At 35.0% G+C, this 25,014-nt stretch overlaps 2 protein-coding genes across 3 annotated transcripts; both read right to left on the bottom strand.

Annotated features, from left to right (window-relative positions):
* Nucleotides 6,962-13,046, bottom strand: LOC105157963 (heparanase-like protein 1). Of its 2 annotated transcripts, none has more exons than XM_020692877.1 (10): nucleotides 12,610-13,046; nucleotides 11,897-12,253; nucleotides 11,731-11,767; nucleotides 11,442-11,625; nucleotides 9,663-9,811; nucleotides 9,327-9,560; nucleotides 8,377-8,566; nucleotides 8,133-8,258; nucleotides 7,882-7,981; nucleotides 6,962-7,519 (listed from the first exon to the last, which is right to left on the bottom strand). In XM_020692877.1, the coding sequence occupies exons 2-10, from the start codon at nucleotides 12,104-12,106 to the stop codon at nucleotides 7,127-7,129; spliced, it is 1,623 nt and encodes a 540-aa protein (XP_020548536.1). In that variant the 5' UTR covers nucleotides 12,107-12,253; nucleotides 12,610-13,046; the 3' UTR covers nucleotides 6,962-7,126. The 2 variants fall into 2 exon arrangements, with proteins under 2 accessions (XP_020548536.1, XP_011072824.1); XM_011074522.2 differs by having other exon boundaries at nucleotides 11,897-12,157.
* On the bottom strand, nucleotides 16,262-23,567 carry LOC105157962 (flavin-containing monooxygenase FMO GS-OX-like 9). The gene is made up of 7 exons (XM_011074521.2): nucleotides 22,957-23,567; nucleotides 21,965-22,035; nucleotides 20,423-20,581; nucleotides 19,955-20,037; nucleotides 18,480-18,615; nucleotides 17,279-17,452; nucleotides 16,262-16,720 (listed from the first exon to the last, which is right to left on the bottom strand). The coding sequence occupies exons 1-7, from the start codon at nucleotides 23,510-23,512 to the stop codon at nucleotides 16,532-16,534; spliced, it is 1,368 nt and encodes a 455-aa protein (XP_011072823.1). The 5' UTR covers nucleotides 23,513-23,567; the 3' UTR covers nucleotides 16,262-16,531.

Genomic DNA, 25,014 nt, shown 5'->3' with positions numbered 1-25,014 from the left:
CCATATTAACCATGAGTTGTTGGCCAGCATCATTCAACAAAATTTGGCTACCAGGAAGATTTAAGGAATCTATAGCCAACAAACCTCCTAGCACTCTGAAAAGACTTACTCATGCAATCACAGAAATACATTAGGATCGAGGAGTCCAATGCTTAGATCCTTCCCTTAGCATCAAGAGGAATGGTAGAGAGGAGGAAAAAGAGTCAAATAAGATGGAGGAGCGTAAACATTTACCTCCAATAGGGTTCACGCACTGCGCACCCTTGAATGGATCTAGTGGGGAAATATTAGTCGCGGCGGAGTAATAAGAGTTGATCAATCAGTGGCCGAGAAATATGAAGATAATTTCAAAAAACCCAAATCCAACAAGTATTCTCGTTCTCATTGGGACGGGGGACACACAATGGAGGAATGTCATCACCTAAAGAATGAGATAGAAAAATTGATTCAATGTGAATACTTAAAATAATATGTAAACCAGTGCCTAGGAGGGCAACGCTTAGACCAAGGGCCGAGTCACCGACCTCAAGATCGACTTTCACTCAAACTCCAAATGGTGACAATCTCTTCACAATAGATATTATTGCCGTGATTTCAGGAGGCTCGGTGGGATGGGGTGCTCTGCTAGTGCGAGAAAAACACTAGCTCGGCTAGCCAAGGCAACTATTGGCAAGCTCCATATAAGTCCACGGCGATAACACTACTGTTAGCTCGGTAAAGCAAGAAGAAAATTTTATTTAGCTTGCAAGACATAGACCCAATGAGGAATAAAAACAATGATGCTTTGATCATTTTGGCCACGCTTTTCAATTTCTGGGTTAAAAAAGTTCTGGTAGACAGTGGGAGCTCAACGGACATTAAATTCTACAACGCATATGTCCAACTGGGGGTTGACAATGCTCAATTGCCGAAGGTGAACACCCTACTCACAAGTTTCAGTGGTGAGATGATTGAGCCGTTGGGGGAAGTGACGTTGCCATTGTCTCTCCGCTCTTACCCAAAGAGGTCTACTAAAATGGTTAAGTTTCTCATGGTCAAGGGTCCATCTGCCTACAACATTATCTTGGAAAGGTCGAGCTTAAACCTCTTTTGAGTTATAGCATCCACCCTCTACATGAAACTTGAGTTCCCCGCTTCTAAGGGTGTGGGCTAGGCCGTAGGAGATGAACGGACGGCATGGGAACCTATGTAAACACTCTAAAAAAGATCTCGATAAAAATTATGTAGAACAACATTCGACGAAAAAGAAAAAAAGGATGATGATTAACATGAGTTACAAGACAAGGGACACCCACGAAGATCCCTTGGGAAAGATGTGTGGGGAAAGGAGAGTTGAGGCCATTGAGGAATTAAAGGTAATTAATCTCTCTTGACAAGGTGAGGAAAAACAACGAAACTAGGCACTACAATGAGCCCATCCATCAAAGAATATTTGATATGATTTCTTAAGAAAAATAAAGAAGTATTTGCGTGGAGCATGATAGACCTCCATGGGATTTCACTGGATGTTATTACGCACTGCCTCAGTGTGAATCCCGATGCCAAACCCGTGAAACAAAAGGAAAGGATGTTCAGGATGGAGAGAAGTCAAGCGATAAAAGAGGAAGTAGATAAGCTATTCAAAGCCGACTTATATACGCCCCGTGCAATACCCCAAGTGGTTGGCTAATGTAGTGTTGGTCCCAAAACTGAACAAAAAGTGGCACCTTTGCATCAACTTCACGGACCTGAAGATCCTTTCCCTCTTTCATGAATTGACATGTTGGTTGATTCTACTTATGGATGTGAAATGTTGAGTTTTATGGATGTGAAATGTTGAGTTTCTTGGACGCATACCAAGACTACAACTAAATACTATTAGTCCTCGAAGACCAAGAAAAAGCAAGCTTTGTCATCGATCAGGGGGTCTTCTGCTACAACATTATGCTATTTGGCTTGAAAAATGTGGGGATGAAATAACAACAACTTGTCAATCACATGTTTAGAAATCAGATCGACCGGAACATGGAGGTATAGATGGATGACATGTTGGTTAAGAGCGTGAAAGAGCAAGACCACATTAAGGACTTGAAAGAATGCTTCCAAATATTAAAATCCTTTGGCATAAACTAAAGCCTGCTAAGTCACTTTTGGGGTGCGAGGGGAGAAGTTCCTTGGATACATGATTTCAGAGAGAGAAATAGAGGCCAGCCTTGAGAAAATTAGCGCCATCATGGACATGCCCCCACCAAAATCGATCAAGGAGGTGAAAAAGTTTGCAAGGAGGTTAGCAACTCTAAGTCGGTTCATCTCATGGTCCACGAACAAGGGGTTTCCTTTCTTCAAGGTCCTCCAGCAGCTCTTCACTTCAGTCAGTAACCCGCAAGCAAATGGTCAAACTAAAGTTACCAATCAAACCATCCTCCAATGCGTAAAGACTAGGTTGGGCACAACCAAGGAAGCATGGGTAAATGAGCTTCCTAATGTTTTGTGGGCATACCGAACGACCTCAAGGATAACCACGGGGAATCTCCATTCACCCTCTCCTACGGAACGGAAGCTGTAGAGACGGTTGAAGTGGGACAACTCAGTTGACGAGTAAAAACACTACGATCCAACCTCTAACGAGCAAGGTCTAAGAATGAATTTGGATTTTATTGTGGAGGCAAGAGAAAGAGCCGTAGTGCGCATGGAGATGTATAATGCTAGGATGGATAAGGCATACAATGGAGAGTTAGGCCGATAAGCTTCCAGGTGGGCGACTTGGTGATGAGGAAGGATGAACCTTCTCGTCTCGTAGGAAATCTAGAATCAACTAGGAAGGCCCCTACAAAGTCGTGGAGATCGTGAATGCAACTTATAAATTGTAGCACTTGGATGGAAGGAACATCTCAAGCACATGGACCGTCGTAAACCTCAAGAAGTATTATTACTAAGTTTGCACAGTAGGAGAAGATCACTTTTTTTTGGGTAAATGTAATTTTTATTAAATAAAAAAAGGTATAATACAACAGTGCTCATCAACTAGTGTATCCCTCGACAGGCCAAGGGATACGTTACAATCTATATAGTGCACTTGTACTAACAGAGCTAGCTAAGTTAATGCTAAATATACGCTGTCTGACATCCTCCACAATTAAGCTAGCCAAAGTGCTCGGAGGCCGCTCGGTATGCTCAAATCGTCTCAAGTTCCGCTCCCTCCAGATATGGTAAACACATGAACCAAGCAATGCACGGTAGGCCACATTAATGATGTGTTTTCTTCTCTATTTTTTTGCAGCCCATTCAATGTCTATCGCCCAATCTCTATTGGGCCAAGCGGACCGTACAACTCGTCGAACAACGGTAAGGCAACGGCGACTATATCGGCATCAGAAGAATAAGTGCGTGTGTGTCTCCACCGCATCCTCATCACATAGAACACAGACACCTAGGTGGAATAACCATGGTTTATCCGTCGGTGGTAGTTTCTCCAATATAGCAAGTCATAAGATGAACATAAGACGAGGAATCTTCAAAGAGCCCAAAAGTAGTGAATCTCATCCTACTTTCGGTCCTGGTAGATCAAGTAATCGATAAAGAGCTTAGGCCGTAGGTTTTCCACTCGAGAATCGCCAAACGATCCGATCATCACCCCCATGAATCCGTGGCAATGTGTATGTAATCTCCAAACACTCCATGTTCGTAATGAGAGGCCACTGTCACTGCCCCTTGAGAATAACAGAACTCAACTTGATGGATTAGTGAAGTCCAAGTATGCTGGGGCCCCGTGGGAATCTCTCTATAAGAGGACTGAGGTGGTGCTAGGGATCCTTCCAAAGGTAAAATCCACAGCCATATCCAATTTGGTACTCCACCACCGGTCGCAGCTAAGCCCGAAGACGGAGTAACTTCCTCCAACCCCATGAGCCCATATGGTCAGATATGGTCCATATAGAACTATCTCGTAGTCGCCCATGGTAAAACCAGTCCACCCAAATAGATGTCATATCGCACCAGATGACATCACACAACATTTTGCACATAAGAGCATGGTTTAATGTACCAATATCCCTCAACCCCTAACTGCCCTCAGCCAACGGTTTACACACCTCCTTCCACGCTACTTTAGTGTAGCCACTGCTTCCCGTACCCTTCCATAGGAAAGACCACAAACGTTTCTCAATGTCCTTAATGACCCCTTTTAGTAGTATGAATGCAGATGCCCAATAAACACTCAGTGCCATTAGTACAGATTTTATAATTTGCACCCTTTCCGCATATGATAATGCCAGACCCTCCCAACCAGTAATACGTTCATCAATCTTTAGCAGTAATGGTTGGCAATCAGAAATAGGCAATCTAGATGAGATCAAAGGTAGTCCTAAGTACCTCACCGGAAGGTGCCCCTCCTGGAAGCCAAGCACTGCTAACATCTGCTCTTTCAGTCCTTGTGCTGACCAAGAGAAAATAAGGTGACTCTTCTCAACATTCAGTCGTAGACCCGACCATGTGGCAAATCGATCCAGCCTTCTTTCCCTTATAGTGTCTATGTCAGCTCGGCAGAACAATAGTAGATTGTCTGCAAATCCCAACTGAAAAACACGAAGTGCCTCACATTTGCAGTGAAATGTAAAGCGGTCATCCTGCTCAATCATTTGCAAGAAACCCAAGTGCATCACCTCCATCACAAGTACAAAGAGGTATGGCGAGAGGGGGTCACCCTGTCTAAGTCCTCTAGCACCCGCAAAGAATTCATGTGGTTTCCCATTTAGTCCAACCGAAAACGAGGGTGATGTGACGCACTCCTTGATCCATCTCATGAATACCGCCGGAAACCCGAATAGCTATAATACAGCTAAAAGAAAATCCCACTCCACTATGTCGTAGGCCTTTCGAATATCCACCTTTAGTGCACATCTCAGTGGTAACCACGTCTGGTTGTAGCCAGTGAATAGTTCCTACGCCAGCATAATATTGTCCCCAATATTCCGACCAGGTACAAAGGCAGCCTGACAGGGACTAATTAACTTGTCCAACACCACACTCAATCTTTGGATAATAAGTTTAGCAGTAACCTTATACAGAACATTGCAACATGAAATAGGATGGAAATCAGCCACCGACATTGGGGAGTGTACCTTAGGAATAAGGGCCAGAAGCGTGCTGTTAATTTGCTTCAGTAGCTTCCCCGTAGTGAAGAAATCCAATACCGCCCTAGTGACTTACTGTCCCACCACCGGCCAAGCAGCTTTATAGAAGCCCGATGAGAACCCATCAAGGCCCGGTGATTTATCCTCGTCAATATCGAACACCGCAAGTTTCACATCTTCCGCTGTAAGAGGCAAGACGAGATTGGGGGTCTCCTCTTCCGTCAATACATGCCTCGCCCACGGTCTCAGATAACAAAAATCCATCACTTCACGACGTCTATCCCTGCCTAACAAGGACTGATAGAAGGAGACAAATTCATGAGTCATCGCCTTCGGTTCCATGTGAGTGATCCCTTGGTCATCATTAATTTGCAAGATCCTTCTCGCAGTCCGCCTCTGAGCAATCTTGCTAAAGAAAATGCGGGAGCATTGGCCCCCCCCCCCCCTTTCATCCACTGTATTTTAGCTCGTTGCTGTAGCATAATCTGTTCTAGCTTGGCCGCCTTGGCATATACCAGTCGACATCAGTACTCCAAAAATAAGAACAGCTCATCCTGTTTGTTCGAGCTAACCATTTGAGCCGTCTTAAGAAACCCCTTTGCCAACTGGACATTATTCGACAGATCCCTCTTTTTTCTCCTCTACTCTCGAAATACAGGCTTTAGTGCCTTTAACTTTCGAGTGACCGCGTACATGGGCACTCCTACTACCTTATGCTGCCATATATTCTGCACACTGGGAATAAAGTCTGCTGAAAAAGTAAGATAGTTATCAAAGCAAAACATACCTTTGAATTGCTGCCGTCTATCCCCATAAATCATCATTGGCGAGTGATCAGACGTGCGTGGGGTGAGGCTAGAGTAGAATGATATCGGGAATCTTGCTGTCCAAGTATCATTTGTGAGCATTCGGTCCAGCCTCTTCCATATGTTACATGGACTCACACTACAATTTTGCCATGTATACCACTCTCCCTGCATAGGTAGTGGTAATAATCCAGCGTTCTGAATACATGCATTGAACTTCTCCATCGCCATCCGTATATCGCCGGACGTGCCACAAACCTCACTAAGATCCCGTACCATGTTAAAATCACCCCGAACTATCCACGATATATCCACGCACTATATAGTCTGTGACTCTAGATAACCCTATAATTCCCGCCGATCGGCCACCTCATTGGCACCATAAACAACAGTAATAGCAATAGACTCATGCAATACTCTGATAGTAACCCGACAGTGTACAAATTGTGGACCCAACTCAATCACATCAACATCAACATCAACATCAACAAAATTATCATCCCATGCAATCCAAATACGGTTTCCAACCGACATATGATCCACAAACCATTTCCAATGAGGCAATAAGAAAGACTGAATGCGAGAAATATTATTCATGCGAACACGTGTTTCAAGTATATCATTGTAAAATATAATTGCACCTAAGGCGAGTGTATCACACCACATCCTATAAGGGGGTATTCCTTCATTTTGAAAAATATAAGGGAATAAATTGCCATTTTTTTTCGGGAATAAATTTTTTATTTTCAATATCACATGAAGTAAATTGCATTTAACACAATATGTATACATACATATATTTTAATTGTATATATGTTTAATTGAATCACATAAATATATATTAAATAAATATACCATTTTAAATCTGTACCATTAATTCAATTTAAATTCAGTTTAGATCGTTGATTTGATAGTTAAATTTGGACCTTAAATTCAAATTAGGTACAATAGTTTTTTAAATAAGGATATAATTGTCATTTTATTAAAAAATACCAAAAAAAAAAGAGAGAAAGGCATAACACACGAAATAAATATCACAAGACATTCACTAGCCATTTGCACTTTCATTTCTTCAAAATAAATAAATAACATTTCCAAGAATTATACAATAAAATACAGAGTATGTAGACCACGTACAATATAAAAAAACCAGCATCTTACTTGTTAGCTAGCTATTCATTAATCGCCCAGAAAATGTAGAATGACAGTCTACTTACACCCTGGAGTACTGAAATTGGGGAACACTACAAACTTGATAGAGTAAGGAGAAATACTTAATGGAGAGTTCACATCTTGGAGGACTGGAACCAAACTTGGGATGTCTCCAGTTTCAGTCAGCTGAAGCCGCTTCCCGTTCAGCAACATGATTTTACTCTGAAGATCACCGTTCTCGGGAGTTAAGTGATACTCCTCCCGGGATAGTTTTTCATCCGAGGCTTTGTTTCCGATCCATGAGAGTGATCTCTTGAGGCCATGCACAAAGGAATTCCTCTTTGTGCCTGTTCTATCTTTCATGGACAGTTCAGCGATGTTCCTGGACTCAACTTCGACATTGTAAGCAGTTCGGTTGCTTAAGTTGATCAGAAGTAAAGTTATACCAGCCTGAAACAACAAAGAGTTTATAGATTGACAGAATTGTAGAAGTTGGGAAGAAAATGTAACTCATATATATATCAAAGGAAATGGTTAACTTTTATTACAATGACTCCGCTGCGAGTTAGTATAATTACTGATTATGACACCCTTTGGGATTACAAAACCGCCCCTTCAAATTTATAGCATTGAGCATGTAGTAATGTTTAGAAACTTGCTGGAATGTTAATGTTCATTTTCAAAGACTCAAGGTAGTTGTTCTGTAGTTTATCCTGAAAGGAAAGTAATTGTAAGGGGTGCATATGTATGCACGTGTATCACTGTCTCAAGCATTTTGATAGAACAAATGGCAATAATTGAAGGGTTCTTACTCTTTCTTTCGTACAATGAGCATAAGAGCGTATATACGGTGGTGAATGGCTTTCAACAGCCAGCACTCCTTTTCCCATAAGTTGATGCCAGAGAAGTGCACTATATTGACACAAATAATTTATATAAGATCAGAAAACATTTGAACTATAATGTTAATAAGCTGTAATCTCTAAAGTAGAAACTATAATGCTAGTTAAAGATAAACAATAGGATAAGAAAAAAGAAATTTATACCAAGTCGTTTTGCTTACCTGTAATAATCAGGGTTAGGAACAAATGTAGTTTTGTTCAGGAGCCCATAGAATCCACCAATCAGAGTCTGCCTACAATAAACTTTGGTGTCATATGTAGCTGCCATTCCAAGTTGATCCAGATACCTAAATTCAAGGCACAGATGATTTAAACCTTTTAGATAGGCAGGAAATAACTGAAATTCCATGTTAGGAAAAGTATTTGATGTTTATGAGTAGAAGAAAAGTTAGGCTGAAACATTACCAGAAGCTGTTCGCGAACGTGTTAGATATGTCCTTAGCACCACTGTTGTAGGCTCCTCCCGATTCACTGACCCAAGCAGAAGCCCAAGCACTGTTTGCTTGAATGGTTGTCCTCACATTGCTAAATACATATGATGCTTTGTTCAAGTGGTCAGGATTTAGGATTTTATTCATGATGTTTCGGTCATTTCCTGTAACATGAAGACAGACATTAGTGGTCGCACCTTTTTATCTTTTGGTATCATTATGCAAAACCATAACCATTTACGGTAAACTGGTGCATAAAGATTTTCCTTATCTAATTTGTAAATTGGCCTGGAATTAGATATCTTGTGTATCATATTATGAAAGCATTTTCTCTATTCTTGTTCACAGAATCACAATGAAGGGATATTAGCCAGGATTAGTAGCATATCATTATATTTTTATAAACAGCTAAAGTTACAGGGATCCTTCAAGCCCACTTCCTCAGCCTCATCTAAATCAACTGAGAAGTGAAGCAAAAAATGGAAAAACAAGTATAGACCAAAATGAAATAGGAGACATGAACGAGTGTTCTATTTATTGTCTTTACAAAGGTTTAAAAGTGAAATGAATGAAGCACGTAATCTCTTGGGTTTATTTCCACAACAACTGCCATTTCTTGTCCTACAGTAACCGAAGTTAAGAGACGCTTTCAGTAAGAACAGAGATGGAACAATGAGTTGTAGCACTTTTGTTGAGATTTATATACTGAGTTGTGCCAAGTTTTATCTTTGGACAAATGCCTAGCAAACCTGTTCACAAAGTCCTAGCAAATACTTAATAAACTCAAAGATTAAGGTCATATAAAAGACTAGGTAAGGATATTGTTTCATATATCAAGATGGACTTGGAGATCCCTTGAAATCTAAGTACTTGATCTGAATTAGAACTCAAGTAATTGCTTTCAATGAAATTAACAGCACGCACCTGGTCCGAGAGTATACATATGATGTGAAACAATATTGACCACGCTTTCACCTGAGACTTGAAGCAGCTTATCAAACCACAACTTATCATAGAACCCTCCCGGTGCCAAGAGAGGAGATTTTGGTAGGGAATTTCCATACAGTTCAGCAATCATAGCATTTAGACGGATTGAATCTTTTCCATATTGTTCAGCACCAACACTAGCACCAATCCCCTTGCCGCATAACTCATTACCTGCCAAAAGAAAAATGAGAGATTTTAATCAACTTCCGTTGACTACAATTTATGAGATCCTTCATCTTTGACAAATGAAAAGAAATAGTTTAAACTTCATACCAAATTCCCAAGTATCAACGTGGTATCCCTTGGATATAGTGTATCTAATAAAGTCACGAGCATTTCTGGAATCCCAATCTCCGCCCCAAACTCCTTTTCGAATATGGTGCCTCCCGTTTAGAGCATTAAGGCCAAAAGTCAAAAGAACTCTGCAAGGACATAACCAAAAGTGAAAGAGCTCAGCAAGAACATATATTTAGTAGTTCCTGGATAGTTACAGGTAATTTTGAATTCAGTGGACTAGATAGTAAAATTTTAACAGCTTTAATGTACATGTTTAACTAAAGAGTGCGTAGACATGCATGTGCGTGAGCAGGATAACATCTAGCTAACTTCATAATGGTATGCGAAAACAGTTTTCTCACAACTGGATAGCATGAGTGGGTACTAACCAACTTTAAAGGTGCAAACTCGGTCTGTATCTAGAACACCACAAGTATATTGTTTCAGTTATTGCAACCAGGCAAGTCCTAGATTTATGTGCAAGAAAATTACAAATAATACCAGATAGAAGATTGTCACCAATATAACTTTGAAACAAAGTATAAAATAGAAACTCAGATTAAGTGGCTAAACCACCAGTTGGGGAACTGGGGGAACTGAACATAATCACCAGTTCCCCTCTTCAAAGTTAAAGGGACCTTATCCCTTTTAGGTGGTTAGACAGTAGCTTTATTTTTTCCACGACTTGAGCAAATTCACATGAACCTCTGGTGAAACTATCTGCAATTCGTCATGAGATAATACTTTCTTTTGCAGAGAATGTACCACCAACCTGCCAAAGCAAGTTGAACACCACAAGAAGCTCCACCACTCTCATCCTCTATGAAATTAACCTATATCAAATTATTTCACAATCTAAAGAAAAATTTGCACATAAATGCCTCCAGAGCCACCATCACCTTAGACCTCCATCTAGAGAAACTAAACTTATTAATAGTCATACTCCTCTCTTAATGTCCGCATCCTGGATCTGCCAATCCTCTTCTCAGTTGGGCATTTGGGTGGATCCAGGGAACTCTCATTGTTGGAGTGTCTGGTTTGTGGTTTACATCTCATAGTCATGATTGCTTGCTTTTGACTGTATTGGTAGTCGAACCTTTTTATGGTGAAAAAACATATTGATTATTTCTCGGAAGGAAAAAGACAGTTTGTAGTCCAAGTTTTCAGTTTCACCACCAGAAAAAGTAGAACTACTTCATATATAGAAATGCACAAAAGCACACCTTCATATGAGAAATGCGGAAAACCAAGTAGAATAAATGAAACGAGCTAAATAGTCCCTCCTGAATCTTCAGCAATAAACTTGGCCATCAGCTATGGTGGATTGATGCTACTCAAACGTTAGCATGATTAATCCTGAAAACACAGCCGGATCAAGCGGAACCTATACATGAGTGTATCCAGAGCTTCTAATCAACTAGGGCCAATTGCCAATCAGAGAATAGATGGTCAGAAGCTTGATGAAAGTATCCTGTATCAATACAGTATTACAACTTTCACATTTAAAAGTATAACAAAGGCCAAGTGTGGTGTTAGCAGTGGCCGAATTAATTAATTATGGAACCCTAAATCATTGGACTAGACTGTTTATACAATTTTAAAAATGTCTTCATTTCTTTAGGCCTAAGCCCTCCAGCAGTCGCACAATTTTTTCAACAAGGTTTCTCTATTGTAGCATATATCCAAATATCAGTATTGAAATGGGGACACACTCTTGTAAGCGTGTGCAGACACACATACATCAAGCGTCAACCAAGAAATGAGAACGGATCTTACCCCGTCTTCTTGAAAAAGTTATTCAGCTCATCCCACCTCTTCATACTTAAGCATCCCTTAGAAAATCCAAACAACCCACCTTTCTCCTTCCTAAATGAATGACAAGGAGATGTTGAATTTCCGACATCATACAGTACTTGGTCTTGCAAAGAACCACCAACTCTAATTCTCAAATTCTTGAAAGCTGGTGAGCACCATAACAAAATAAGATACAACATTGAGGTGCCATATAAATGTACGGACAAGAACAAACAGAAAGATTTCAGCAGTAAAAAATGGAGATACAAACCTCGAATAGCATTGCTTAGAAAAGGGTGAGATAGGTCCTGGAAAAAAGAATAATTATGATTAAAACTCATGTATAAATGTTAACAGATAGGAAAATAGTTGCCATGTGTTGTAATATTGAGAATTTCAATCTTGGCAAAGCCAAATTTCACTGACAAAGTTCTTACAAGATTTATCACAGATGATGATCCCCAGGGGCATCTATTGTAGTTACACTTATCTTGAGGCCACCAGTCAATGGTGGCGCATATGTAGTTAACATCCGTTTCAGCAACCGTTGTACTTGTGTCGATGACAACTCTTGCCTCTTCAGATTTCTGCCCCAAAAATGCAGGAAGAAACGCTAGAAACACCAACAGTGAGGTCCGAAATCTCATTGGTTCATGAACAAGAAGAACTTCACTGGCAACTCAACCAATTCAAATAGACTAAAACAAGAAAAAAGGAAAAAAAAACCCGAATCAAGTCCACTGCTCCTGCCACATGACATACATCCATATGCTTCAAGAGAATCAATAACCCCACTGGAAAAAGTACGACAAGACTTAATACAGAGAATAATTACATCACAAGGGATCATCCACAAAAGTGATGTATAACCAAAATAAAAGAAACAGTTGACATATACCATTTCTTCACATCTACGGAAAGCTACCACCTATTTGATTAAACCAAGACAACTCGAGCTGGCAATCAACCTACCACCTTCATGGGGAGGGTACCACACTTTCTTTGGAAAAAGTAAAGCCAGCAAGAAACAGAAAACAACAAAAAGATCCGATCTTTACTCCCATCATATTCATTGAACAAGGAACAAACGAACATCAGAGCCAATCAAACAACATTCATAAAATAAGAAGGGAACCATGAGAGCGCTAACCTCAGAAATCACACGTTCTCCATTGATGGCAATAATGAAGCCCAATTCCAATCCCGAGCTACAATAGCCAGCTAAAAGAATGATGTTTTCTTGGTTTCAACTCTTTCTTGGGTTTTAGATGCCAAATATACAACGAAAGAATAACTAAAAAAGGTGTTTTTCTAAAATGGGTTGGTCTCAGATTTCTTAAATTTTGCAGGAGTTTCTGAGAGTCGGCATCAGGCGCATGAAACGGAAAAGGGGTTTGCTATACTAACACAGTTGTAATGCTTTCGTGAAAAAGATTTGGAAATAAAATAAGATTAGTTTGTCTGGACAAAAGTCCAATTATTTGCTGGGATTCCAATTTTCATGATTAAACTTGACTTGAAGTCATGTTAATCTTTTCCATATCTCGAACTTTACCTTCACCAGAACACTATGCCCCTACAAGTTCATCAATTTCCTTCTTGGGTTGATTTTGGCAACTGACTCAGGTCCCAGTTCAGTCAACATCAGCTACCAAGATTCTTTGCTTCTTTTTCCAATTTTCTTTTTGTTACAATTTCCAAGTATTAAAAAAAATGAAAAATAATAGGTATATCAAAGAAAATTGGATATAAATTTCCAGTATTTTCTCCTCGTTAGCCATTTTAATTTTTAATTTTTACACTTTGTTACTATACATTATACTTTTATTATTTTATTATTTCTCACTAACTTATCAAAACTCAGTACTTAGTGGTTTATGTTAAAGTTGAAATCCAAAATGCATTGGATTTTCATAGAAATTCAACTTGAATTTTAATCTTTTATATTTATAATCTCAAAATATTGGTAAAAAAACAGATGACTCAAACTTTTATTAATCGGGGCGCAATTTAGCCCACAATACTAGAATATAGTACAAGTCTATTTTTCTTTTCCTTTTCTCCTCCCCTCTTTTCGCTTCCTCCTTATAGAGTTTATATGTCGATCATGCATTGTTGCATTGATGAGGGGCTTGAATTGTACTACATTGTCTTATGAAACCTAAACTCTTTTATTGGCTTTATTCATTGGAGTCATTCTGCTAGCGACCTCCACATTATGTCCTTGAGCCAAAACAAGTTTCTAGATTTCATACATTATCACCTTGAATTTGGATTGATTTCTAGATTTCATTTAATAAAAACAATTATGCTACTTATCATATCATACTTACCCACTTAATAATGAAAAGTACTGTTCAATATTATTCAATTTACTATTTCCAAAAATGTCAACCATTACTTTTCTAGGTTGACTTTTTCCTCCATCAGCAATCCCCAAACCCTGAATTTTCTTAAAATATTTAGGAATTAAAATAATCATAATCTCTCTTCCAAGCCTATCCTACCTTAAGGTGGTAATGGTAAAAGATAAAAGTTAAGTATGAAAATAATGGGTTAGTCTAGTTTATAACTAGATCCATTTATAAAAGGATCAAATACACTTTGCCCTCTTGAACTATCCCTGATATAATGCTTAACCCCCTAACTAACAAATGTAACACTTACCCCCTATATTAAATTTTTGGACAATCTTGTCCTTGTATTATATATAAAGTTTAAAGAATTTGTTTTTTTAACAATTTTGTATTTTAAGTTTAATTAAAATTTCTCAATTGAAAAAAAGTATCTTTTAATTATAATGAAGTAATAGAAAATTAGTAAATTAAATAGTTTGAATTGTATTATATTTTACAGACTCTAAGTTAAGTAATGAATGAGTACAAAAAATATACAAAATAACTATTTGTTCTTTTAGATAAAAATGAGTGATTAAATGGATTTTCGAATATATTTCTTTAAATATGATAAAATATTTATATTTATTCATTTTTTTTCTAAAAATATTTAACTTTTTGGTTAAATATATATTTGTCAATTTCTTTTAAAAAAGCATATAGGAATTGTTGGTTATATTATATTTGTTGTGTATCTACTATATATATATATATTAATTTATACTCCATTTGTAATTTAAATTATTTTTTTATTAAAAAAACTAATTAAAAAATAACTTGATGATGATTCAGTATGCAAAATACTAAAATATATATTAAAAATAATATAATTATTCAAAACATAAGGGGCATTTTTATCCAACTAGAGAGGTAAGTTTTGCATTATTATTAGGGAGTAATTGTTACATGAGGGATAATTCAGAGGTGCAAAATATATTTTACCCTTTAAAGATGGTTGGTGGGAAAATTGAATTATGATATCTAGGCTGTGTAGGTTGTGTACCTCAAGTGTCATAATCTGGAAACCAAAATTTTGAAGGTGGTCATCCATAGTAAAAAGTAGCACATGTTTGCATAAACCAATAATGCAAAATCTGTTATCCACATTAATTCCAAAACCAATCAGAAACAATGTGAACTACTTACATCAAGTTGTAGAGTTTTCAGCAAACAATGACTGTGGAATAAAATCCAAAATTGCAGCAATACCAGTCAATAGAAACTACTAAAATGAATTTTTTTCTCTGATCTTCAAAGGGTTCAGTGCACGGCCAACTTAAGAGATCCACATAATTTTTTGCATGCTCTTTACTGATAGTCTTTGTAATTGGTCTGCTTGAGAAACAGGGCATGAACCCTCTTCCTCAGACTTGGGAGAATGAAATATGGGATTTCACCACTAATAGCAAGTATGGCAGGTCCACAAACCTGCTTATATGTCTTCACATGTCCTCAGGCATTAGATTTAGATAGAAGATGGCACTGTATCATGCTTGCAAGGTGCCACATTCTGCAAGTACAGATCCTCATCTCTACGTTATCTTGAGGCACAATGTTCCTCTCCAACCTAGTTGCTTTTCATTGTTTTCTTGTAATCTCTTCATTAGGTACCTCTTTATCCAGTCAAGCATAGTTAGGATGGGCTTATCTCTTGTCTCACAAACATTATTTCAAAGCATGAGCAGCTTGTGATGATCTTTACAAATCTATTTCTCCTCCTTGGCGTTTGCTTCAAAGCTTGATGAGACAATTCACCTTAGGGCTTTTTGGAGGAAGATGCACGTAAGGGAAGCGTCGTGCATTTTCTCCAAAAGCTACTGGCGTTGCTAATGTGTTAATATTTGACACATCACTTCCGCCATGTCATCTTGGCCGTATTTTTTAATTTCCACATAAGCAACTTGGGCTAGAGTGGCAAAATCCCCAATTTTTATTTGTCACGTGCTAAGCATGTACCCTTAAGGTTTGTTTCCGTCTATAAAATAAATCCTTATGTTAGTCAAAATTTATCGAATTTGCTGATATTAACAAAAAAATCGAATAAAAATTCATATTTACATTCGATTGAGTTATTACTAATTAATTAAGAATCATATAAATTTTTTTATAACCAAATTATTCTTGTACATCTTCACATACTAATGAATGTAAGGATGTATACTTTCACCATTATAAGGGTAGTCTAGACATAAAAATGTGTTTGACCTGCAATAAATCTGTAGTAAGTCAGTTGATGATAAATATAAATTTTGTTCAATTTTTTTTGTTATTAAAATACAAATTCAGTGGATTTTGACTAATCGAGGAACTTATTTGTTAGACGGAAGCAAATTTCAAGAATACTAGATGAATGCAAACCACAAAGGATATACACGTAACGACACTAAAACTCAAGAGAGAGGAGTGTAATTATCGCTATCCAAAGATCACATCTATTTGATACAATTTTAACATAACGAAAACGGTGATCATGTTCATAAATACACTCCTAATATTCATTCATACTTCATCATAATTTTACGTTCAAAACGAAAGCATTTCTTTTCCTCATACAGCATCAAAATGAACAACAAAAATCGTTTCGTTTTCTAGTATGTTTACCAACTGTGAAAAATTAATATGATCAAAACGGAAGCTATGTGTATGTAAATTCATATAATTAAGGTTATAAAGTGTTCATGGCCGATCGAGCTGAGTGAAGTGAGGGCTATTATGAGCAACACGGAGCATTTCTTCATCTTCTTCATAGGAATCTCGATACGTCTCCAAGTTGATTTCAGAGTTTCTCAAAGCTGAAAGGCACAGCTCTTTTCTCCACTCCTCTAAATGTGGGAAATCGATGTAGTCTGCATACTTATCACAGTACTGCAGAGGGATATGGAAGTAGCACATGAGAAGTTTCAAAGATAGATAAAAATTTGGAGCAACAGATTTAATTTCAGACCAACTATGTATATAGTAGGGAACTAGCATTTTTTGGTTCTACACTTTTCATCCCATTAATTATGAATTCTCACTGATGGTGTCATCAGTTACAAAAGTGTCAGCACGAATACATGACCGTTAACTCTTCAACTACTTTTAGTCCCATAATCAGTTACAGAAATCTCATTGACGGTCCCAAAAGTTGCCAAAAATCTTGATCATTTTTAGTGCTTTCATCAGATTCCATGAGCATTAAAATGGCTGAAAAAGGACACCCGATTAAGTTGGTCGCGAATATATGTTTTTTTTTTGGCTGTTTTGGCAAATTTTCGTAATTAATTTGTATTCTTAATCTATAAAATTTTTTAAATTAAAGGATAAATTTATGAAAATAAATTCATGATCAAAATTTTCCACATTGTATTAGTTAGAAGACTAAAATTATAAATTAAAAAAAAAAAAAAAAAAAAAACAACCTTGTAAAGAAGTATGGTTTACCTCAAAATTTGCAACATCATGTGTATTGTGCTTTGGGATGGCAGCAACATCCCTTGAGTGATAAAACTCCTTAATCGATTGCATCATATCTTCCCATGATGGCAACCTTCTTTTCCCAGACAGCAATTGAGCAATCCATTTTGCTTGGGATTCAAAGAAAGGAAACCCTATAATCTACACATCCAAACATATTTATATATATTAATTGAACCCTAAATTAATTTCCCAACCAAGCTATACATATATAATTAAAAGTTATTTAGAAAATGGATTTTTATACGAGTTTTAATCATACACGACTTTTTGACTAGTCGTGTATTATATTGACTCATGTTAGACAGATACAGATATGAGAATACAAATACGACATGATATCAATACAGGATATGATAATTTTTGTAGTTAGTGGGCATAAGATGCAAAATGATTAGATGAATTAAAAAATATTCTAATTTCTGGATAGCCATTTTAATTTTCTTATCAAAAGGCCATAAAATTTTTTATTTCTTTCATTTTGCTCCCCAAAATTTTGATACAATATCATTTTTTTTATGGAGTTGGTATATATTTTTAACATGTATTTGAATATGTATTTAATTCTTTGGTTCTGTTTTTTATTTTAAGTTTTAAATAGGGAAATATATAATTTTAGACCTATAATTTATGGAGGTGGTATTTTTTCTCTTGCACGAATTGATTATCGCAATTTAGTTTTATAACTTTCAAATTCTAGCAATTTCCATCATTTTCCTGCCAAGTTGGCCAGAAAATTGTATTTGACTTGCACACGATCTAATTAAATTGTAATTTTAATCCTATAACTTATGGGCATTGGCATTCTAATCCTATAACATTGGAAAGTTAGAAATTTTGGTCATGTACAAATTGATTTCAGGACTAAAGTTATAATTTAATTTTGCTCATGTGCAAGTCACACGTTCCATCCGAACAAAAAATGTCAAAATTATAAAAGTTACAGAACTAAATTGCAAAAATTATTTCGTGTAGGACTAAAAATACTATTCCACTCAAGCTATAGGACTAAAATTACAATTTTTTCTTTCAAAATGATACATATACAAAATTTATTGAATACTGTACGTGATCATTTTTTAAAGTATCCGTGCATTATAATTACTGATAAATATTTGTAACTTACACTAGGAATAATAAAAATTAAAATAAATGACAAAAAAGTTACCTTTCGAGGAATGCCAATAAAGGATAGAGAGGGAGCCAGTGAAGGAGGAAATGTGTGCTCATAGAGGGGTCCCACTCTGTCATCATCCACCACTACTATTCCTTTGGTGTCAAGAAATGGAAATGAATAAGAGTACCTGCACCACACATTGCCCCACCACTTTTAATTAAACATTATTTAAGATTGATTTGATTTAGGTCATAAATAATTGAATTTGTAATTTAATTATTTCTTATGTTCTTGAAAATTTTGTTATATATTACACTGAATTCACCACAAAATAGAAGATTATTGACAAAAAATACCAAGTGACAGTTTTAATATTATCATTAATTATATATATTTAGTGACAAGACTGTTTATTTTATCATAATAAAAAATTTCATGATTTTTATTAATTATTATTAATATGAATTAATGACAAAAAAATGTATACAAAATTATCACTAAATACAATTAGTGACTCATGTATAGTGACGATGTAGTGACAATAAATAATAGTTGTTACTATTTTATGTTGTCACTAAGTTGTCACTATAGATGTATCACTGATTGTATTTAGTGACAACTTTATACACATTTTTTGTCACTGATAATTATATAGTGACAAGATAAAAATTACAATATATATTATTAATGATAACTTTAAAATTATTATTTGATAGTTTGTCACTAATATCATATTTTCTTGTAGGGATTTGAAACTACACTTTATGAAAAAAATCGTATTTTACGTATCACAAGTTAATCCTTTTTCGGTTTTGGTCCCATTATTTTTCAACTCACCACATTACATCCTATAATTACAAAAAAAAAATAATAATTTTAGTCCCAAGCCTTAATTCAATTAAATTTTTAATGGAAACATCACGAGTATGCATGATCTCCGTTAATTCTTGACGAGAATTAAAGTTGTTCCCACCATAAATTTAAAAAAATTAAGGTCTGAGGAGTTATAATTAGAGTAATGAAATTCAACGCGGCGAGCTAAAAATAATGGACCAAAATCATAAAAAGGCTAACTTGTGAGACGTTAAATACAATTTTTTCACTACGAAAAAAATCATCATTCCCTATACTATAAATAAGACAGTTTGAAAACAATAATAATATTATCTACCATAACCATACAAAATCAATTCAAAAATTTAAATTTTGATCATAGTTAATCAAAATTCACTATTATTTTATATATATATATATATATATATATATATATAAGCCCAACACATTTCCCATTAATTTTTAATTATCGCTAATATTTTAGCATCGTCTACATAAATAATAGTGAATAGCCATTACAAAATTGTGTTTAATTATCAATAATCACCATAATTTTTTGATTTTTAATTATAGTAATTAGCCGTGACAAAAAAATTTATTCTTTTTTGTAGTTGTAATTTTGTTAATTTCTTAATTAACCTTTTCTTTTTCATAGGATAAATAAAACTTCATAAGAATAATCAACAGTTTACCCTGTGCAGTATATGATGGTGTCTGCAACGAACCAAGAACCATCGACGAACAAAACCCTCCCGTCTTCATGCAGCGACTCTATCTGCAATATTTTGCAAATGAATCCACCAACAAAAAAATATATATCATTCTTAATTAGAGTAAATTACATTAATATCCTCCGAGATAAAGCTAAAATACACAATTTTTTCTACTTTTTTTAAAATCACAACTTCGCCCATGAGGTTATAGTTGTAATTACAACTACACCCCCTATTCAAATGAAAAACTTACACAAACACCCCTTAAAAAATAATTTACTAACACCTCTCTATGGGGTGTAGTTGTAATTTTATAAAAATACAAAGTGTTTGTGTAATTTGACTTAACTTTAAAGGATGTCAATAAATTTTACCGTTTTAATTATTCTCGAAAATTGAATAATAACTATTTTTGTTTGTAAAAAAAATAATAAATGTAAGACAAACCTGTGGATGGAGGTGTAGATTGTGGTATTTGGAGATGACTTTTGATAAGCCTTCAGAAATAGTAAGGGACTTGGCACTTAGGTGAATCTCCTTTGCCACATTTACAAGCTCAATTGATATGTCCTGTCCGCTTAATGAGTTCCCGACAACCACAACTACCTGTAAAGACAACTGCCAAGTTTACTAGGGAAAAGAATGAAAGATACTACATTGATTTGTGACAAGGATGCTTTCCTTAACAGGAAAACTGCTGTCCAGGTGGGGTGGGTCCCACGGAAAAATTATTCCCTATGTTTGCATTCATGTTTTGGTATTTTTAGAAATAATATAAAATACATCCAATATTTGTTTTTGTGTTTTTACGCCTTATCTGTGTGTTTTTTGATTTTTTAACTTTCTGTATATAATATATATATATACATATATTTATATATATAAGATAGAAAAGACATGATTTGACAATAAACAGTGATTTCTGTTTTCCACAAAACAATGTTAAACACACAATATTTATATATAAAAATATATAAAAAAGAGATATGGTTTGACAATGAACAGTAATTTTTGTCTCCTAAATACCAACATCAAACCGACACCATTTATTTTAAATTAGTTTAAATTACCTCAATATACAAATCCAAACATACCATCTATTTTCAATACACACTTACTTATCTCTATTTTTCTCTCTCTATCTTCACAACACCAAACAAAACACTCAAAACACAAATCGAAACATAACGATTGTGTTTTTCCCCTCACCAGAAACAACAGTTATAACCCATTAGCACCGACTTCTACAGCCTGACAATTGAGAAAATTACAATTTTGATCCCGAAATATAGAATGATTTACGACGTTAGTTTTATACTTACAAAAGGTATTTCAATATTAGTTCTATGGTTGCAGTATTAGTCCCATACATTAATAAAATACAAAATTAGCGTTAATGCTAGTCGTAAGCATTGCAATTCTTTACGGTTGGACTAATTTTGTAATATTTTCTTACAGTGTGGGACTAATATTGACTATTTGAGCAAGTATGCAGACTAATATCGCAAACCACCCTATAATTTTGTACCAAAATTACAATTTTCTCTAGATAATTCCACAATGCACTTTTTTTATTTTCCTGCCAGGATTTGTACGTTTTTAAAATTATCAAGATTTAAGGGGTGTTTGTAATAATCTTATTTTCACGGTGGAAATAAGTTGTACAGAAAGTTATGAATAACATAAAAGCAAAAAGTTGAGAGTGTTTAAAAAATAAAAAATTAAATGTGAAAAGATTTTGAAGTTTGAGTGTTGGCAAAATCACAATCAATATTCACAATCGTATTAATAAGCTGCGGAAATTAGTACGAAGTTGCTTATAATATTTTACTTTAAATTAAATTAATTTAAATAATTTACAAATAAAAACTTTAAAATAAAAATATTCAATTTAATTTAAATAATTTACAAATAAAAACTTTAAAATAAAAATATTCCTTTCAATTTATTTTGAACAAGATGGTGATAAATGATAGTTTGCTGTCTCACCTCATTCTTGAAGGGGTCTGGAACCCTGTAAATGTGACTGTGCATCTGCCTTCTCTTCCATGTGTCCATTCCTAAACAAATCCAATGACACAATTTGATTATTAATTGTTGACTTATGAAAATAAATATGATGAGTTGAATATATAAATCAGTAAATATAGAAAAATATTCCTAAAATAAATATTAGAGATGATTAGATAGTTCTGTTTGATCAGTTTTAAATGTATTAATGAAAGATGGGGGATGGGGAGGGTGGTGACAATGTAAGTTTTTAATAACAAGAGATTTCGAGCATTATGTTTAAATATCGGAGAATGTCAGTATAATTATTTGTAAATATAATTTCATAGATTATACATATATAGATATAAATATATTTTTAGTCCTATTATTTTGATATTTTTGGCATTTTTATTTTTTATCTTTTTAGAAACGCAAAAGAGTCATGTAACTGTTAGATATTTCGTAATTTTGGTTCTTCAAGTGCCAGATTTTTAAAAAATTGTTGGAATAAATCATGTGTGCCTCACATATTTCATTTAAATTGATTTTTTTTTTCTGATTGATTCACTTTTGTCAACATGGACGAAAAACTTTATAAATTTTTTTATTCTGATTGGTTCACTTTTTTCAACATGGGCGAAAAACTTTATAAAAAAAAATGACTTGACACATTATTTGTTCAGGCAACTTTTCTGCAAAATCTGGCTTCAAAATGATCAAAATTGCAATATTTCAAAAGTTACAGAATTTTTTTGCAACTTCTAAAAAGATAAGAGATAAAAAATGACAAATTTGCGAGGGGCACGTGATTTTCTCCGACAACTTTATCAAAATTTGGCCGCCGTAAGGACCAAAATTGTAAAATACCAAAAAAGTACTGGAGTAGACAAGCCTAGAAAATAAACCATAAAAATATTAAAATGTCAAAATTAGAGAACAAAAATATATTTAAGCCAATATATATATATATATATATATATATTATATACCTTTTATTCTAGGCAACCTAGGCTGAGAATAGTGGCCGGTGGCGACAACCACCGCGTCGTAAACCTCCTCCACGGCCTTCTCCGCCGCCTTGCTCCTCACGACCCACTTCAAGTCGTCGTCGAGAACAGGGTAATCCAACATCTCCACATGCTCAACCCTGGTATTGAACCTTATCATCTCTCTCAATCCAAACCTCTCACAGAAGTCTTGTAGGTAGAGAAAGAGCTCCTCATGACCGGGAAACCTCCTCATATCCCTACCTTTCCTGGCTACGAATGGGAAGTCAGTGAAGCCCATGATCTCCCTCGGCGATGTTAGCCTCAACGAGGCATAAATGCTGCTATGCACCTTCAAAAACCTATCTTTCCCCAAAGGGTTTTCTTCCTCAACCTTAGGGTCATATAGCCATTGCCCTCCAACGTCATGGCTTTGTTCAAGAACCACAGTGCTGTGGCCTTCTTTCCTTAGCTCGCGGGCGGCCACGAGGCCGGCCGGCCCCGCCCCTATCACGCAGACTTTCTTGGACGACACCGAAGAGTTTCTCTCAGAGACCATGTTTGGGTGATTTTGATCTCACTTTCCTTGGTTTGTGAGTGTGTGAAATGTGGGATTGAGGGTGCATGGTACGTAGGGTGTTTATATAGTTGAAAAGAATGCCATAATGTTGAATGGGAGATCCCTATTTTTTATTTTTTTAAATAAGAGGGGGATAATTACTAGTTTGGTAGAACATATAGGCACAAACGTGAGAAATTTTTATCATTTTTTGGGAAGGATAGTACATATTGCTTTGGTTGGAGTTATTTTTAAGTAAAGTTTTTGGAAGTTTTGGGAATATTACTTTGGGATTTGAAAAATTAGTTTAATTATATTTTTATTTATGTAATTATAGTTATTTTTCATTTTAGTTTTCTAGCTTTTTAAAATTGTAAAATGATCCTTCATTTTCTTTTTAATTTCACGATTTTATTACAAAATTGACTGAAATTTTCTAAGTTGGTAGGAAAGTGACACCATTATAAATACGGTCAATTTTGTCCACAAAAGTAGAAAAGATGAAGGACCATATTACAATCCTAATAAATTAGAGAATTAAAGTGTCAAATAATTTTAATTACAGAACTAAAAATGAAATTAAACTTTAAAAGTAGTTGGGGGTTTATATATATTGGTAATGTGATGAATCCTTGGTACTGTTTGTTTTAGGTTTAAAAATTGTTAAAAATAGATGATTATATTTTTTATATTGTTTTTAAAAGGAAACAAAAGTTACTGTAAATATATCAAATAATCATGCCTTGATATATGTAATTAGTTCAAAAGGGATTAAAGTTAGATGGGAGTTAAATATACTTGATATCATTTTTTTGAGAAAATAAAAGTTATTGTCAATGTCAAATTATAACTTGACACACTACAAAAAGAAAAGAATTATCCTCTCAGTGCAACGATCGCGACTTAAAAATTATGATGAATCAATATTGTTCAGTGTAGTCAAACAAAATCGATACAAAAAGTTAAATTTTGACCAATACGAATAAACATTTGACATGGTTTTAACTATAATCAAAATATTTGTTATGATTTTTAGTTGTAGTTAATTGTAGCCTCGTCTGTAGAAGCAACGACTAATTAATAATCATTGCAATTAATTAGTATTTACCATACTTTTTTACTTTTAACCATAATAATTAACTATTACCAAGAATAAAATTTCTTCTAGTGACATAAGTTTTCGTATTTTTGTATGTAAATATAATATATAAAAAGAGGGAGTATAATAGATTACACGTTGAGTTTGATAATTTTTACATTGGAAGTTTTGCGTTGAATTAAATCAGTCAAAATCTCTAATACATAATGTCTAGAGTTATATTATCGAGTGAACATCAATTTATCCCCCTATGATATTAAAAATGAGCATATTATCCCCTTATGAAAAAAATATAACAATTTACCCCCTATACTTTTTAAAATGAAGCAATTTACCTCCTTATACAGGAAGGTAAATTGCTTCATTTTAAAAAACATAGGGAGTAATTGTTGTATTTTACAAA

This window comes from Sesamum indicum, linkage group LG3, assembly GCF_000512975.1.
Source record: "Sesamum indicum cultivar Zhongzhi No. 13 linkage group LG3, S_indicum_v1.0, whole genome shotgun sequence".
Lineage (NCBI taxonomy): Eukaryota > Viridiplantae > Streptophyta > Magnoliopsida > Lamiales > Pedaliaceae > Sesamum > Sesamum indicum.
This window is presented reverse-complemented; position numbering and strand designations above follow the sequence as displayed.